Raw genomic sequence first — 17,801 nt, forward strand, 5'->3', positions numbered from 1 at the left:
CATCTTCACAGCCTGTAGCTGTTAACCGTTTAAAGACCCAGATTCCAGACCTGGAAACCTGTGGCTTAGTATTGTTGGATAAACCATTTTGCTTTATGTTTCAGCTAGTTACCCCTCCCATAGTTCAGTCTGTCTTGCTTTAAGTCAGGGTGACTACTGTGGCTGGAAGGGTGCCGGTTCGTATCCCGCGGCCGGCAGAGGAATCCTACTCCGTTGGGCCCCTGAGCAAGGCCCTTAACCCCAGCTGCTCCAGGGGTGCCATATAAACGGCTGACCCTGCGCTCTGACCCCAAGCTTCTCTCCCTGTCTGTGTGTCTCATGGAGAGCAAGCTGGGGTATGGGAAAAGACAAATTCCTAATGCAAGAGATTGTAAATGGCCAACAAAGGGGTCTTATCTCTCTTATTTTGTAGCATAGTAAATCCCAAATTCTCTATTTTCCCATGACCTCATGGGGGTAAAAGTCACATTTTACTCAAACCAGAATAGACCGTCAAAGTCAAATGAGTGCTGGGTTGTGCTTAGTTAGGGCAAGAGGTAACATTAGGTTAGGAAGGGATTATACCTGGTTCAATCATTGAGAGGTTCTAGAGATTAGGATCTAGAAGTTAAGGTTTTCATTAAGGGGCTGGGCATAAGAAGGTGTGATTAAGAATTACGGTTACCTTTCAGGTTTGGGTATATACAAACATATACACCTATGTATATGTACATGTTATAAACAAACCACATGCTTGCTGTACAACTGCTGTTCTATATACTCTTGAAAAAACACACTTGTACTCTGTAAACTGTGGCAATTAAAGCCAAAAACGGGAGCCACTTCTTTACCCAAAGAGTTGTGGCAGTATGGAACAAGCTACTTGGCCATGTTATTGAAGCGAATTTTCTTTTTTCCAGAAACAGCAGGATGAGATCTTGTCTTGAATTAACTCCTACTGAGGACTGATGGGCTTAGTTGCCTCCTCTTGTTTGTAACATTTATGTTCCTACACTTTAATATACTTGCTTACAATTTACAGAGGGAGTTAGAAACAGCAGCACAGTTTCACAATTCCTAAAACAAAGGAGCTTTAAATTAAAAAAAATAGTCCAGGCACCTCACTCTTTATTGAGTAACAGTTGTAGTCATGACGGGGATTTTGTGGCTGGTGTTAGTGACTCTAATCTTTAAGATGTGAAAGCACAGGTCAAGCTTACCGACATGAGCCAATGGCACAGTGGAGCAGCGCAAGGCAGTGTTGTCAGTGAGTCACACATCACCTTGGTAACCAGGAAGGCTGAGCTCCTGGTGTCTGGTAATGCAGTATCCAGTGTTTTGTAGCTCTAACACAGCAGCAGTCATAGGATGGGTTAATGTGTGGAGAGGTCCGTCAATTTGACTGTTCAGTCAGGGGACCACACACTTGCTGGTTTTCATTCCACTCGAGCTAAATTACTGAACTGAACCCTTGATTGAACTAATAATTTGCTCAAATGAAATGATTGCAATTTTCTTTCCCTATTCGAAAGTTCAAGTTAGGAAATGCAATAGTATAACGGTAAGTTTCAAACCTGAAAAACCATCAAACAGTTCAGATTAATTCTGTTAAGTTGTAAGTAATTTTGTGATCAAGAGCTGTGCTGGAACAAAGAACTGGCAGGTGTATGATCCACCAGAAGCAGGAATGGGGGACCTGTTTAATCCACAGGGAACTGGACGAACTGGGCTGTATTACATGGCTTTTAAGAATTACACTGCCACTGCTAATACAGTACCACCCTATAGCATTTCACACCACAATTCATAAAGAATAATTCATAGAAAACTTGGCTCTAAATAACGGTTCTACACATTTGCAGACTGAATATTGATTTGACAAAGCAGAAGTAGGGTCTACAAGATTCAGGTACTGTTAAGTCTCCTTTTTCTGTTAACAATGATCAGGCTTTCCAAAAACCTGGCTCACTGAAGTCAATTCTAACTGTTTTAAAAACTCTTATAAAAAAAACTGTGAAACAGCTTTAGGGGGAGACAACTGGCATATCTGTTTTTACCGATTTCACACAAAGGCTAAAGAAACTAGTACTTGCAAAATACATCTGCAAATCTGTCCAAACAAGCTTGGACATCCACCTCAAGCAGCCAGAATTCGGGACAGTCACTTGCTGATGAAAGTATGACAATTCTCAAAGGCTTGACAAAGCTTCCAAGCTGGCTTGTCCCCGATATTGACACATGAACATGGCTCAGAGAATATAACCAACTGCAGTGAGCCAAAGAAGAAAGGCAAATGTACAATATCGAGAACTTATTAAACATGAAGCCACTTCTGGGACGATCAAATGTTTTCACTGCAGAGAATGTGGACTATGTTCCCTGTGATCTTGCTTTGTCTGAACAAGCACTGCCAGTATTTCGAAATTAATTGATGAAGTGTAAAGATGCCCAATAAGTTAGGGACCTTTAATAAACACTTCATGTAATTTCTTTCTTATGATGCAGTGACTGAAATATAATATAGATTTATGATTAAAATGAATTGGTGTTTACCATATTTTCCAAGGGCTCTGGAAATGTTTATTCAGAATCGTATATATTATCTGACAGTTTTGCTCAGAAATACTGTATGTTGCACTTCTGTGAGTTGTGCACATTTAATAACCTTGAAGTCAGACAGTCAAGAACATCAATTTAAACCACGTAAAAAAAATCAGTAATTGAATGTTTTGCCCCAGAGACCTAATATAATACATTTTTCACAAACTGCAAATAAATAGAATGTTCCCAAAAGGGATGACTCAAACCTGAATAGAACAATAAATGTATTACTCTGGAAAAATAACTACATCCAAAGCTTTTTTGAATTTTGCTGACTCACTCAGATAATCTGCAGAGAAATAACTCAAGATATATATATATTTGTAATCTTCTTAACGGGAGTTCCAGGAAGTTACCTTTTACAAATAGCCAATGTCTTCATACATGATCGAAGAGGTGGAAATGCTCAAATTTAAAGCTTCATCTGATCCGCAGAATTTCAGCAAGAATCTGAAATTCTTAAATTCATCTTAAATTCACCTCAACCTCACTTCTCAACAGCTACAACCACTGAAAAATGCACCATTCTCTTGGTCTGTTCACTGAATCTATGTCTGCAAACCTTCAAAATGTGTTATTTCAGTCACTAAAGTCGTTAAATCAGTTAGTAACTGATCCAATGAGGACAGAAAGCCTGCCAAGTACGTGTGGCCCTGGAGAATTGAACGCTATTGACACAAAGCGCAGCTCCCTGAAGAAACTGGTATTTTCTTAATTAACAGCATAAAGAACCGGGAGCTGCTACTGCATACATGAAGTGTTTATCTGAAAAAATACAGGCATTACAGCTGAGGTAAAGCTCTTTGGATACTCGCAGTCTGACCATTAAAATCACCGATGTCTAAACCGGTCTTGAGCACCGTCTGCTTCCCCCTGTGAAGTCTGACATGAGCTCCCTCAGTCCTGCTGCTCAAGAGAGTTTGAGGCCCTGCACGTTCGCTCTGAGATTCAACAGTTCTTTTTCCTGCCTGGCTTTTTCTTGTTTAAAAGCCATTTTGTTTGCTTTCTTCTCTGTCCTCCTTTCCTGTAAAAGAAAGAAAACAGAAGTATTAATTCTTGCAAGGGTATTTGGCAGCTACAAGATTAGGAGCACAAGGCAGAAATGTCACTATATTAACTTGTGTTTTACTCATGGAAATGTCTGCATTTTGCAGTAAAATGAAATCTGAGAAGTCCTCCGAACACACGGGAAAGTTTTTTGTTACCTGTGCACTACACCAAAACCAGACAGGAAGTGCAGGTGATTAACTGTATGGACATTTAACATACCTTCATTCTAGCAAGACAGGCAGCAATACTTGTATATTTTAGGCCTGTCTTTAGTGAAACACACAAATGATGAAGCTCAGCCTCTTAAGACACGAAACACCCAACCATGCTCTGCATGCCTGAGCTAAGAAAGCTGGTGCTGCGACTCACTTTCCGTTCCTCCTTTATCGCCTGTTTCCTGGCCTTTCTCTCCTCCCTGGACTCTTCCCTGGGCCGCGGCTGCATGCCGACTCTGGGCAGGTCGCTGTCCGTGATCATCTGCATGCGCTCAGCCTGCTTAGCAGTGAGACCCCTTTGAGGAAGAACGTCCAGAGGCACGCCAGTCTTGCTGGACACCTTGATGGGCTTTGGCTGCAAGCAGAGATCATCTCACTTCAGTCAGTTTCACATCTAGAACAATGGCTTTGCATTGCGGGTCTTATATTAAACTAAACCAGTATTTCTGATAAGCATTAGGGTCAAACCAAGGCAAGACCAAGGTTTTTACAACTGCAGCTTCATTGCACTGACTTTGACCTGTATGGTGGTTTGCAGCACGTCTGTTTATCAGTATTTTGACCAACACTGAGTTGAAATGATAGAAAATGAAACGACCTATGAGACCTATTAAGCAACCACCAACAGAAGTAAAAATAAATTGGTAATAGTTTCACCTTTGGTGGATCCTCTATGAGTTTTGGGTGGTTATACAAGTTAGAGTAGGTACCTGAAATAAAAAAAAACAAGGTTAGCAATTTCAATTTTATAACTCAGTTAATCTGATTGCTGCCTTGAAGTACAGTGATGAGCCATAGAGTCCACTGTTAACACAGGAAAAATAAACTGCACATGCTTTTTTTAACTGTATCCTGTAAGTAAAGCCCCAGGGTGGCTAATCAGTAACTCTCCAAACTGTGTCTTTTCAGAGACAAATTCAGAGAACAATTCTGCTCATGACACGTACCTGCTCATGAGCTCATGACACTTACCTGAAGGGAACCCAGTGCCCTGGGCACACTTTCTGCCTGTTGTGTGAGATCCTCTATGCAATCAGAGCCAGAAATGCAGTGCCCTGGAAGCACTTTTAACAGGGCGATTTCAAAAAGCTGATTGCTCCAGGGAACAATCTGCCCCCCCATTTTCTGAAAGCAACTGTTTAAACATTTGAGGTCTGAATTTAGCAAGAGACAAGACAGAGCCGAGAGCAATTTCTGCCTTGCAACAGCGAGCTGTGAGCGGGTCAGTGGAGACACAATCAGCAACCTACTCAATATGGACTCGCAGTCCCACTTCTCCCTGGGCTCTTCCACCACCACAGTCTCCATCTCCTCCTGCTCCTCCTCGCTGTCCTCATTCATCACTGGCAGCTCCTTGGGACCCAGATCGTCCGGCTTCTGGCATCTGCATAGACAAAGATGCCACAGACTGCAAGAAAGCCCTGAGTTTTGAATGGAAACCAACTAAATTTAAGTTGTTTTCTCCACACCCCAGTGGACCACATTCCTTGAATAGAGGAAACCAGCCTCCCCACACTCCCCTCAGAACTGCAACTGTGTCAGAACAGAACAACAGGAACGGAGGAAAGGCAACTGCGTCTGAGGATCTGCACACTGCAAATGCCCTTTACCGGAACTAAAATGAGGAAAATATCCTCCAAAAACTTTTTTTTTTTAAAGCAGGATGAAAACCAGTCTTCAGAGGAGGACTGTGCCACTCACTCTTTCTCCTTCTGTCTGTAGTAGTCCTTAATCACTTCCTCCAGTCGCATGCTGCTGGGGTCTATAAACCCTTCCAGCTCTGCATTGTCCAGAGCCCCGATCTCATCGTCGTCGAACTGCTCATAAAACTGTGGGGAAACAGAAAAAAAAAACTTTATCCAATTACACAGAAAAGATATGCACCTTCACGATGACTGTTTTATAGCTCAGTCCTCTCTCTTTGAGCCAAAGAAAACAGCCGGAGAAAGCAATAAGGTGTGAGATAAATTCCTCTTTTATTGCTTTGTCTCTTTTCAGAAATAATTACCAGAGCAGCAGCTCGGCAGAGCACTGATAAGAGTAACTTTCACTCTCCTGCTCCTCTCACACAGTATTTGTGCAGAGCTAATTGAAATCTCAAGCTGAAAGCATTTGTAATATAAACAGAAACAAAATTCTATCTTTATTATCAAGCAGCTCACTCTCTGAACCAACAGGCTTTTGGCAATAGCAAATTAAAATTCAAAGATTCCACAAGAGATTTGGAGCAAATATACATTCAGTATCCTTTCAAAAACTAAGCTGCAAATTTTCAGTTAATTATAAAATGCTCCCATGATGTTTTGTATTACACACAAGAATATCTGTCCCAGTTGTACAAAATCCCCTCAGACCCATTCAATTTCTTTATACTGGTTATCTAATAATACTGTCATTTTTCACTATCCTGCAAAGTTTTAATTAGTAGTACTGATTTACACGAGAACCAAAATAAAATAATTACATGGGCAATCTAAACTAAGTATAGATTTCCTGCCAAACAGGAAATATCCACTGCAACAGATCTACATAATACTTGCAACAGTCTCCTTTACTTGAAGCACGTGTTTGTCTGGCTGTATAAGACAGGGGTGTCACACTCCCTTCTTGATGAGTCTGATGTCTCCTGGTATTTGTCCTACCTGAGCTCTGAGTTACATACTTGGTCTGATTATTTAATTTCCTGTATAAAGGTAATGCATCTGATGAGATGAATGTCTTCAGTAATCAACTGCAAAGAAGGCTGGATAGAGGCTGAACTGAGGCTGACTGATGTAAAGCAAATTAAAGGCTTCTACCAGCACCGCAGCCACCCCACGACTGGTGATCGTCTTTATAAACAGCAGCTGGCCTCACTTTTTCAAACCTGTCGTCCAGAAGCGTCAACTGCTCGTTCCTCCTCATGACGGATGAGGTGATGGAGTACTCCGTGAAGCGACTCCTGGTCTCCTCTTTCATGAACAGGAACTCCTTCACACCCTCGGCTCTGCTCTCCAACGGCGGACATTCGTCATCTGAGAGGAGATCGTCCGAACTGTAGTCCTCCTCTTCACCGCTCTCACCCTCATCTGCGTCTTCCCAGTCGTCGTCGTCGTCGCCAGAGCCACTGAGGGTACGAGTGAAGAAGCGTTCAAATGAGTGATGAGGGCAGACTCGCTGTTTTTATTTCTGTCAGTGGGTGAACAGCAGTAGCCTCAGTCAGACTCATCCTGACCAACCTTTTACAGGGGATTCTGACTATGAGGTGTTCAGTTGTCTATGGGATTATGGGAGGTTTGCATCACTGGCTCCTCTGCTGTCAGAACCTGAGGTTTCTCTCTTATTGAGTAGGATTACTACCGCAACAACACGTTATCAGCATGGTGAGACTAACCTCTCTCAAGAGGGCCTAATCCCTAGCATTACAATCTAATGTTTCCTGTTAGTGGGTGAACAATTAAATCAGATGAGAGTCACTTTCCCCATCTGAAAGTTTTTGACCGAGATTAATAGAAATACAAAACAGCCCAATTACAAAACAAACAGGATTTCATATTTAACTTTATCACACACACTCATATCAAATTCACCTCCTTTAAACCAATAAATTAAGTGAATTTTAATTGATAGAATTTACAACAAGGCCTCCTGAGTGTCTCAATTGATAAAGGCGCTCATCCGAGGGCTCTGCGATCATGGGTTCGAGCATGGGTCGCAGCAACTGTGTTTGGATGTCCTGTATCGCCCTGCAGTTCCGTCAGGCTTTCCGTCCTGTAGCAGAGTTCCGAACGAAAGACGCAGCTTCTGTCTCAGTCTTGAAAAGCGTGACTTTTGAAAGACGGCAGCCTGCACAGGTCAGGACCCAATGTGGGACATCAGCTCCATTCCCATGGGGCACTGCATGGGGCTGAGGGGCGCAAAACCACCATCAACACCTAGAACTGCGCTGCTCCTGACAGGGACCCCATTACTGCCAGTCACTTGCTGGAAAAGGCTGGGATCCCTTAACTTATTCAGAACCAACAGAGAACCAGATAACAGAGAAGCATGGAAACTACTGATAAGTGCCTTCGAAACTGAGAACAGGAGGCAGTTTTTGGAAACAAACTTTTCAGCAGTGTTGAAACCAATGCCATGGCTTCTTCCAAGAAATGGCTGGATGAGATCGATCGTTGAGTCAAAAAGCTACTAGCAAAGGAAGGGCCCTTCTAGTGCTCTTACGTTCCTCCACGCTGACACGGGCAGACAGGGAAGATATACAGAGGAGGGTGGGATCAAGCTCCGCGGTTTGTAGGTCGACACAGAGAGCGATAAGTGAGCAACAGACATACCCCAAGTCGGCGTCCCCCCCAGGCTGGTTCGCCTTCAGGACAAAGTCGTCCTCCAGGATGTTATCCGGATCGTCAAAGTTGAAGTCCTCGTCAAGAGCCGCCACGATGTCAGGATCCATGTCCAGCCGAGGGCCTTGGAGACAGAAGCACAGGGTGAATGCCGTGCAGACGCCACTACGACACACTAGTCTGCACTGCACCAGGGGTGGAGGCGATGAAGTCTATACAGAAAGACATCTTCTAGAGAAGCCACTACAGCCCTCTACAGCTATACCGCAGGGAGCATTGAGTGGTATTGAGTGGATTTATCCGATTTATGATTGCTGTAATACCGATCTTCTAACTAGTTAATCTCCAGTTAATTTAGTTCCATCTGTAGCTGGATATTTAATGATTTCCAAAGGTTCCTACGTCAGAACTAAAAGTGCTCCCTTTTTTCCCAGCAAGCTAGTACTGGCTCCTGCCATACTCGATCCGTTTATGGATCATTTCCACGCCCCGTATCCTTCCTTCCGCCAGTGTCAGGTCACACCGTGAAAAACCAGCTCTAACTGCACTCCCATCGCTCACAGCTCCCTCGCCACAGCGCCGTACCTGTAACTGGTGCCGCTTTATTGAGCAGTCCCACCTCCTCCTCGAACTCCGAGGCAAACACAGAGGAAGGCAGGTTGATGGAAACGGCCTGCGAAAAGACACCCAGGAGTTTGAAGGTTATAAAAGGGAAGATTTCTCCTTTCAGGTGTGAAATACGTGTGCCATCCTTGAGCCCTGGCTGTAGCTACGGGTTCCTCATATACTCTTCTGAGACCAGGTGGCTCATTGTACTTTTGATTGATAGAAAAATTATATTATTGCAGGAAGCACTTTTGGACGTTTACCTTGATAGTTTTTCTTACTAGAAAAACATATGACACCTAAAAAAATAAAAAGACTAAACGAATGCTTTCACTGCAGCATCAGCACTGATTAGATAGCTGGTCTGTAGCAGTGTGTTACAGGGCCTTACAGGGATGGTTTCGACCTCCTCTTGCACGGGGCCGCCTTCAGTGACGAGCAGCCGCCCGTCTGTGTGCGGTCTGCTGGAGGAGACCAGCTCTGTGGAGGCGGAGGGCTCTTTGAGGTGCTGCAGGTAGTCATAATCGTCATCAAAAAACACCCCATACTCCCTCTGCTCCTCCTTCCTTTTCTCTGCATCTGCCTGGAAAAAGAAAAGATCTTCCGTGAATCACCTCCTTTTACACACTGATCTCTCGAATACAAAAACACAGCATTAGCTAAAATGCAAGCAATAATTTGTTCAAAAACGAGAAAGTTGTGGCACAGTTGCTATTGTCGTTTGCAGATCTTTTTGTTTGCTACAGTTTCTTTGCTACTTAAGTTCGGTTAAATGCGAGAACACAGGGAGCTCAAAGCAGTGACTTGGTGAAGCCTGTTCTCCCTCTTTTAAGGACTGAAGTTGTGCAAAACTGGCTGTTGTTATTACACACAGTAGGGCTGAAGATATGTGAGACAGTAGAGCTGTCTTTACCTCTGGTAAAGTTTTGATAAGCGTTCTGTTAATGCATTTAGTACATTAAAAAAAAACATAACATCACTTTATTAGCCCCATACAATTTCTTGCATTAGGAATTTCTGCAATTTCCCTCACGGGATCAATAACGTATCTATCAATCAATCAATCAATAAATAATTTAGTACATTAACTTTTAACTCCTCCTTGGCAGTTCTTTTTGATGGCGTATAAATGAAATGGAACAAAGCAGGAAATGCAGAAGACGAGTGACAGGCTCACCTTGCAGGCAGGTAACAGCACATGTTGGGGTGCCTTCTCATCCGCGGCAAGGGGGTCTCGCTGGCTCCTGTGCACCAGGTGAAAGGTCACTGCTTTCTTCTTCTCAATGAAAGGCTTCTTCTTCTTGTGAGGCTTTCAAAATAAATACGTACGACGTCCCCAGTTTATTAAAACACATTAGAAATGGATTTCATACCTCACATAATGAAATTCAGAATTATCTGTTTTATTTTATTTGAATGTTTAACCCAAAGTGGAATGTCTTGGGCAGCAAAGGTCATTAAACCCAGTTAAGATAAATTCAACACAACGAACACAACACAAGCAGAGAAACTGAAAACAAATGTTAAAAGCGTAATTGGTAAAGATTCATACCATGCCTTTGCTGAAGTTCTGTAATTATTCCAGAGAGATGCAACTACGGTAGAAGTGGATGTATCTTCTGACTCGCAGGTAACTTAATCTGAAATGACAACAGACACCTTCCTAATTAATTTCGTTTACTCTAAAACGCGTATAAACCACGCTTGCACCCCAGCTTGGAACACGCTACCAGCGCCATTACGGAAAAGACCATCTCATTCGTGTAGCTGCGGTGTCCCCATAGGCGTTTTAAATGAGCCATTATGCCTTCATCTTAAATGTTGCCATAACAATAAAGCAAGACACTCAAATAGGACATTTTTGTGGCGTCTCAAAATAAAATAATATAAATATTCGAAAAAGAATGTTTTCTTCACTTGGTACTTTCCATCAGACGAAAGTAATCGAAAATAGACCTTCGGATGAACACTTGCCAAGACATATTAATCAAATTCATGCAATCCAAGTTGACGGGGTTTCGGTGAAATGTACAAAACAGGATTACACGTGACAAATGCAACAGATACCAACTATGCATACACTGAAAAAAAAAATAGGCTATAAGAGAGATTCGAGTTTTTTCAAAAGAAATATTAATTTCTTACAACTATATAGTGTTTAATCATTCTTTCCATAGTATCCCAGAGTGTTTTACGCAGGGGAGAGTCCCACTACAGAGCAAATAAATTCAATATATGAACTAGAATTTATCCAGGACACTGGGATTGACAATCCTACTCCTGAAAATAGTGCGGCCGAAGGAACTGCTACTTACTGGCCCACTGAAACTTGTTTTCCTTTATAGCACAGAACTGTTCAAGTGTCGAGGGGAACAATAAGGGCTCATCCTGATATCTAGAGTAAATATCCATTAGGTTGCATCCTTCTCAGAATTATTTTTTTTTGGATACGCGATAGGGATATTTGTGAAATAAAAGATATAAAGCAGACTTTCGGGGAGGATTAACTATTTTTCGTTAGCGCTAAACATTCAAAAAAGCTAAATAAGTATTCCAAGTGATAATACTGTACGACAGTTTACGCACAGGGTACTGAAACAGGATTTTTTGCAATTTTCTGAATTTTCCTTCCTGAAACGACCTGTAGTGACGGTTTATACAGGCTATGTAAAATGAACAGAAAAGGCGATTTTATCAAATGATTTTGAGATCATAATAATAATAATAATAATAATGACGATGATGGTGATAATGAGACTGACTACACTTCCCATAGATGTCATCATAGTTCCTAAGAGTTATATAGTGCTTTTCTGGACACTCCACTCAAAGCGCTTTACAGGTAATGGAGATCCCCTCCACCACCACCAGTGTGCAGCCCCACCTGGATGATGTGACGGCAGCCACAGTGCGCCAGTACACTCCCTGCACACCAGCTCTCAGTGGGGAGGAGAACAGAGTGATGAAGCCAGTTCAGAGACAGGGATTATTAGCAGGCCGTGATTGGTAAAGTCCGGGGGGGAATTTGGCCAGGACGCCGAGGTAACACCCCTACTCTATTCGAGAAACGCCCTTGGATATATAGTGTCCCTGTGACTATACTGGGGCATCAGACCCATACAGACCACAGGATGAGCGCCCCCAACTTGTCCCACTCACACCAATTTCAGCCACAACCATAGTTTTTCCCAGGAGGTCTCCTATCCAGGTACTGACCAGGCTCACACCTGCTGAGCTTCAGTGGATATACATTGTGTGTTACAGCATGATATGGCTGCTGGCAAAAAATAAATCACATCTGTTTTCTAGTATATCATAATGCTATTTTCCAATGTTGGAGGCTAATCGTATTTCTCATAACATGACCGATATGCCTGGAATACTGGAATATGCATGACTTCGTCATTCCTGTGAAATGCCATTTAGTTGTAGACATTACGGATAACCTATAGCCTCTCGTCATACATGTACTACTGTTAATATCCTGTGCTCATTACCTTTCCTCACCTAACAATGCTTTGTGGCAGTTAGTGTATCACGATGTTGAAATAATGGAAGAGATATGTTGGTCTAAGAGCACAGTTATTTGGTTACCTGTTGAAGTGATCGGACAGTCAATGTCTGTTTATATCCATAGTTATGCCGGACATGGTAGAAACAGTTAGAGTGCCCTCTTCTGGCCTAAGATAAAGACCCATCTTCAAAAACTGAACAGTTAAATGTTTCCTACTAATGGAAAAACGTGTTTTGAAATGTAGAAACGTTAATATTCAATTCAATTTATTTTTCTATAGCGCCTTTCACAAAAAGTTTGCCCCAAGGCGCTTTACAATGCAAGTGACCGTACGTGTAGTCAATACAGAACAGAAAAGACCAGAAGACAACGGAGGAGAGGAACCAAAAACTCAGAGGAACCAGTCAAGCTGGGAGTAGGATTCACTTGAACTCTATCCTAAAACAGCTGGGCATTGCTTTTTAACCTCCTGTGTTTTGGATATACTTTATCTTAAGATCTGCAGCTTGAGCATAAAAAAGTATTGAGAAAAGTGCTTATTAACCAACTCATTAGTTCAATGAAGCAAAGAGCTTGGTGGAAACTAGAACCATCAGGTGTGAGAGTTCCCAGAACAGGGTCCTAATAGAGGTCTAAAGCTGAGCATTTCTATATATCATATGGTAGAGGTTAAAACCTCCTGTCTAAATTTCAGTTCAGGTTTCTTGAGACTCGCACCCTGTAGCTCCATTGGTTTAGTAATTCTCTGCCTTACCCCGATGCAATGAGCAGCTGGAGCAGCACCTAGGGGACACAGTGGGTGACAGCTCCTGGATGTACAGTACTGAGGGACCCTGTGGGAAGAGATGTGCCTGACCAGTGAACAATGCCAGTCACAGGGGAGCTCCAGGTGGCATGCTGGAGCACTGCGGCCTCACAGCGCCTGGGTCCTGAGATCATTTCTGGATCTCTGGATTCCATCCAGAGAACCTGTGCTACTTGGGCCCTGTGGTCCCAGGGATGAGTGCCTTCCTCATATTGTACCAATGGAAGTTAAATCAGTTGATTGTTAGGGATTACCGAGCTTCCAAGTGTGAAAGACCTGTTATTCGAACAGTACCGCAACCCTCTCGAACCAGTTGTCCACCCCTGTACTACAATACTGTATATAATCATAGGATGTTGTTTAACAAAGGACAACAATTTTCTACTACATTACTTAAATACCACCCTCTAAAGAAAATTAAACAAGCTTAAGGTAAGAAGCAATACCCACACACAGCTTTGACACACAAAAGTTACAGTAAAACCCTTTTATTGTACATTTGGTAGTTTCATACTACACTGTGCAGTGGACACAGTCCGTTGATGCTTCAGTAAAACATCCTACAACCACAGCTGTGCCTCAAATTCTACAAAAAAGGTTTACAATTGGCAACTCAAACACACTTTACAATACGTGGACAGCCCAGAGCGTGGAATGGCAGCAAAGTTTAACATACAAAGTGTCCTTAATGTTTTGCAGTGAATTTACACAAATCAATGTTAAGCGGCTTTTAACAAAGGGCATTCTGCACGAGATGAAGAAGTCATTCCAACACAATCCAGTTCCCTCTTCAACATCAGCTACATGCAAAATATTTAAGATGTGTAGTTCTGGAATGTGGGACACTTCATATTTTATGTCTGCATGATACTTTTGATGCCTCTTCACAACATGAAGTAAATAAAACAGAGCCCTCTGAAATCTCTTCACAGAAACTCCACATTCACACTTCAAGTGAATTGAGGCTGCCGACTGTTTGGAGAAAGGCTTTGAAACTATGTCACGTCCATCAAAGAACTCCTGTTTATCAGAGCTCAAGAGCTGCTCCACTGCAATGTAGCTGGCACAGAAATAAATACAGTGTTATATACAAAGTAATATATGCAATTGTGTTTTTAAATGTTTTCACTATATACTGTAACAATGTAGGTTTTAAAAAATACTCGATGATTTTTCACATAATATAATAATTGTTTACAAGTACACTCCCTTCGAAGGTAAATGAGAATTTAATGAAGTTTATATACATTCTGTACAGGACACATAGAATTTAAAAATAATTACGTTCATAAATTACATTTACAGTTTCTAAAATATCACCTAGGCCTCAGTTGATGTCATTAAAACTCCATCAGGGCAACATTAAAAAAAAATCAGAGCATTAAAAAAATAAACCTGACCGCCAAGGGTAACTGTCAAGGGGAAAAGGGGCAGGACTGGTGAAATATTTCCTCCTCCTCACATATGCAACTCCAATCATGACTCTTGCAGGGCTCACAGAAACAGTTTTGGCCTTTTCCATTTCCCGAAAACAGCCCAAGAACAATTCTGAGAGGCTTTATTTACGGTATCAAACAAGACGGGATATTGATCTGCTCCGTCCTTTCCGAAGGGAGATTCCAGAGCCCTATAATGGTGCTTTTAAGCCAGATACCATCTATTATTTACAATCCATCTTAATAAGTAGCCGGACCATTTCTGGAAACTCTAATTTTAGAAGAAAAGAGGGAGGATGGCAGGCTTGCACAGGAAAGAAAATCAATATGTTTTTACCTCCTCTGAGGTGTTGATATCTAGTGTTTTCGCTGCACACATACAGAAAGTTCTATGACGCCAGATACACAGGACTTACATTATTTCTGAGAAAGTGCATACTGTATCTACGGTTACTGAGATTAATTATGAATACTGGCAATGTTAAGAAGCACACCACATAAGAAAAAATAACCCTAGACCAAATCTTCCACCTCTCTGCTTGGTCTGACCCCTGTCTGGGCTCTTGATTTTTAACAGAAGATGAACTCTATGTCTCGCTTATGCATGTAGATTCCAAGACTATTTCAGCTAGCACAAAAGGCCCATAAATACAACTGAGATGACAATATTTTCAAAACACTGGATCCTTCCACAGTGCTGAGTTTTATCGTGGAACAAAAAAAGTTTGAGTGTGTGCAGGGAGAGAAGGATGAGGTCTGGGAGATGTGTTAAAAGCCCAGCTTTCTTCTCATTGTGTGCAAAGATCCTGAGAACTTCAAGGAAACTGGACTGTCTTTCACATTACATGGTGCACAGGAGAGCATGTAACAAAAACTGAACACAGGCATGTTATGTTCTAAGCAACTTGGTGCTGTGCCCAGCAATCTTTCTCCACAGCTGCACAGAAAATACCAGCCCTGGGCACAGGAGGCTGGATCTGTCCTGGGCACCATCTTCCCCGGTAGGCAAAGCCTGGCTCTAGGGCTCTTCGGCTCGGCACTGTGATGCATGACAGAGTCTTGAAGCACAGACTGCTTGTGTTCCGCCCCAGGCGGTCAGGGGCGATGATACCTGGAAAACAATATGATCACCACATTTCTGAGGACGTCATTTAATATGATCTGCAAGTCAGAAAAGACAAAAACATCCTACTGACATGAGCTCCCGGTTGCAATCTAACCTTCAATTAAACTATACTTTACCTGAGCTCAGAGATTATTTTATTGAACGTTTAACTGTACAGACATTCCAAATTGGCTCTGTACAGCCATAGGTCCATTTGAAATCTGAAACTTTTTAGGAGATTAAATCAATTTAAAATAAATTAATTGGGCGGACGATAAACTCAGCTAGGGGACAGGCTGCTGAAAGAACAGCAAGACGTCACTGGACCAGGAGTGGACAGCCCTGCTGCCCGGCTTGGAGGGCCAGTGCAAATCCCTACCTTGTGAACTGCCTGCTCTCTTCATGTACGGCCATCTCTTTGCTTTTAAACTCGTTGAGCTCTTTCCGAATGGCGGCCTGTGGAGACCAAAAACAAGAGCGCTAAGTGGGACACAAAGGAGTAACCACTCCTGCAGGCACTCCTCAGCATTTCCTTCACAACATCGTGGCACAAGGTCTGCAGAAAAAACCCCTCTCTTCTCTCTTGGCAGCAGAGCTACACAACGTAACTGAAATTAAACTGGGGTTTTCACAAGGCTGTTCTGCTACATCAATCAGAGTTTCACTGCAACGGGGAACAGGACTTCTCGCTATACAGCTCCTGCAAAGCTTTCTTAGTTTGCTTGTCTAGGGGACGTAGTGAGGGGTTCTACACTCCCAGTTCCTCTGAGCCAGTGGCCTGAAGGTTTTACAGGTGCTTATCCAGGGCCAGAGTCTCGCAGGTTCTCTAGGTCTGGTCACAGGATGGGGGGGGTTCTTGTGTGTACTGGTGGCAGCAGGGAGCAGCGCTGAGGTGATGAAACAGCCCTTGTCGTCCCCGACATCACCACCCGTCCGTTTCTTCTTCGCTCCTGATTTTTACAACGAACCTTTCCGAAGACCCTTTAAGGGCATATTTGCATCCTCCCTCTTGTCTCGCCCCCACCGTAGTATTTTCTAAATTTGTCCCTCCCTCTGCTCGTGCTCGCCATTTTTCCCCACCGGCTAACTTTTTTCCCCAAGCTAGTGTAGCTCTGTGGCCTGTGACGTAGGTGAGTGCGGGACGGGCCTCCAGTTCTGAATTAAGCATTGGTTCACCTAATAAGTCAACAAGGAGACTAAGACGAGAGAAGGAAAAGAAGCTAACAGACACTGTGGTCCTCCAGGACTGGAGCTGTGCACCACTGCACTGAGCTGCCACATGAATGGGCACTGTATATGCAAATGTTTGATACAAGTCAGTCACTCGGGACTCGGCCCTCTCCAGAATCTAGATGCCTGGTGCACCAAAGCGCCTGAGCCGCAGCCCAGCGGGGTCTCAGCTGTACCTTGTCCGCAGGCGTGAGTCTAGTCCAGGGTTTGTCTGCGCGGCGGTCGTAGTCCTTGGCGTCGGTGACTTCCACGTACTCGTTGAAGCGCAGGATCCGCCGCGCCACCAGCTCCGCCACTGTGGGCCTCACGCTGAGCTGGGGGAGCGAGCAGGGGTCAGGGGTCAGGGGTCAGGGGTTGAGCACAAACCCTTTCCAGAACCCGCCGGCTTTCAGTCCTGCTCGTCCCTGAAGTGAATCATCATTTCTGCTGCCAAGCTGGCACCTTTGCCAGCTTTGCCACAAAAGATGGAGATTTCGTGTAGCACAGCTAAAAGGCTACATCAAACATGTTTAACTACAGAAAAAAAGAGTTCGGGTGTATTCTATTAGCAGGTCAATTAAGGATTTAATTAAGCAGCTAGGCGCTCAGTTGGAACAAAAAAAAAAACCAAGCCTGGGCTGCCCAGGATCAGGTTTTGGAACCCCTACCTGATTTCACGGTTTAGCCATCGCGCAATCTACTTGAAATATTTCGCCACAGCTACAGCTATATCAAGACTGTTCAGCGTGCCATGTACAATAAATTCAGCTTTTTGGCCAGCTGTAATGTTAGACATGGTCACAACTGTTTATTTCAAGCGGTGGTTTCATACGTCCCACTTGATTCGCTTGTAGTTATAACCATGACTAGGTGGAGGCTACTAAATTTGTAGCTGTTAATGCAACAATGTCAATGGAAATTGGCAATAAAAATGAACAATACAAGAAAAAAATAATAATTAA

At 43.0% G+C, this 17,801-nt stretch overlaps 2 protein-coding genes across 6 annotated transcripts in view; both read right to left on the reverse strand.

The window, feature by feature from the left end:
* Nucleotides 1-1,090: 1,090 nt before the first annotated feature.
* Nucleotides 1,091-10,598, reverse strand: ltv1 (LTV1 ribosome biogenesis factor). Its single transcript, XM_015362527.2, has 11 exons — nt 10,323-10,598; nt 9,948-10,079; nt 9,162-9,353; nt 8,750-8,837; nt 8,156-8,288; nt 6,702-6,951; nt 5,547-5,674; nt 5,096-5,229; nt 4,503-4,555; nt 4,000-4,200; nt 1,091-3,604 (listed from the first exon to the last, which is right to left on the reverse strand). Exons 1-11 carry the CDS (start codon nt 10,323-10,325, stop codon nt 3,491-3,493), a joined length of 1,428 nt encoding a protein of 475 aa, XP_015218013.1. The 5' UTR covers nt 10,326-10,598; the 3' UTR covers nt 1,091-3,490.
* A 2,963-nt stretch (nt 10,599-13,561) lies between these two features.
* phactr2 (phosphatase and actin regulator 2) overlaps nt 13,562-17,801 on the reverse strand; it is a 72,670-nt gene continuing 68,430 nt past the window's right edge. For all 5 annotated transcript variants that reach the window (XM_015362490.2, XM_015362493.2, XM_015362492.2 and 2 more), the window contains 3 exons: nt 17,037-17,174; nt 16,010-16,086; nt 13,562-15,636 (listed from right to left, as the gene is read on the reverse strand). In XM_015362490.2, the coding sequence (XP_015217976.1) occupies nt 15,621-15,636; nt 16,010-16,086; nt 17,037-17,174 (231 nt within the window). In that variant the 3' untranslated portion in view covers nt 13,562-15,620. The remainder of the gene's footprint in view (nt 15,637-16,009; nt 16,087-17,036; nt 17,175-17,801) is intronic.

This window comes from Lepisosteus oculatus, chromosome 17 (assembly GCF_040954835.1).
Source record: "Lepisosteus oculatus isolate fLepOcu1 chromosome 17, fLepOcu1.hap2, whole genome shotgun sequence".
NCBI lineage: Eukaryota > Metazoa > Chordata > Actinopteri > Semionotiformes > Lepisosteidae > Lepisosteus > Lepisosteus oculatus.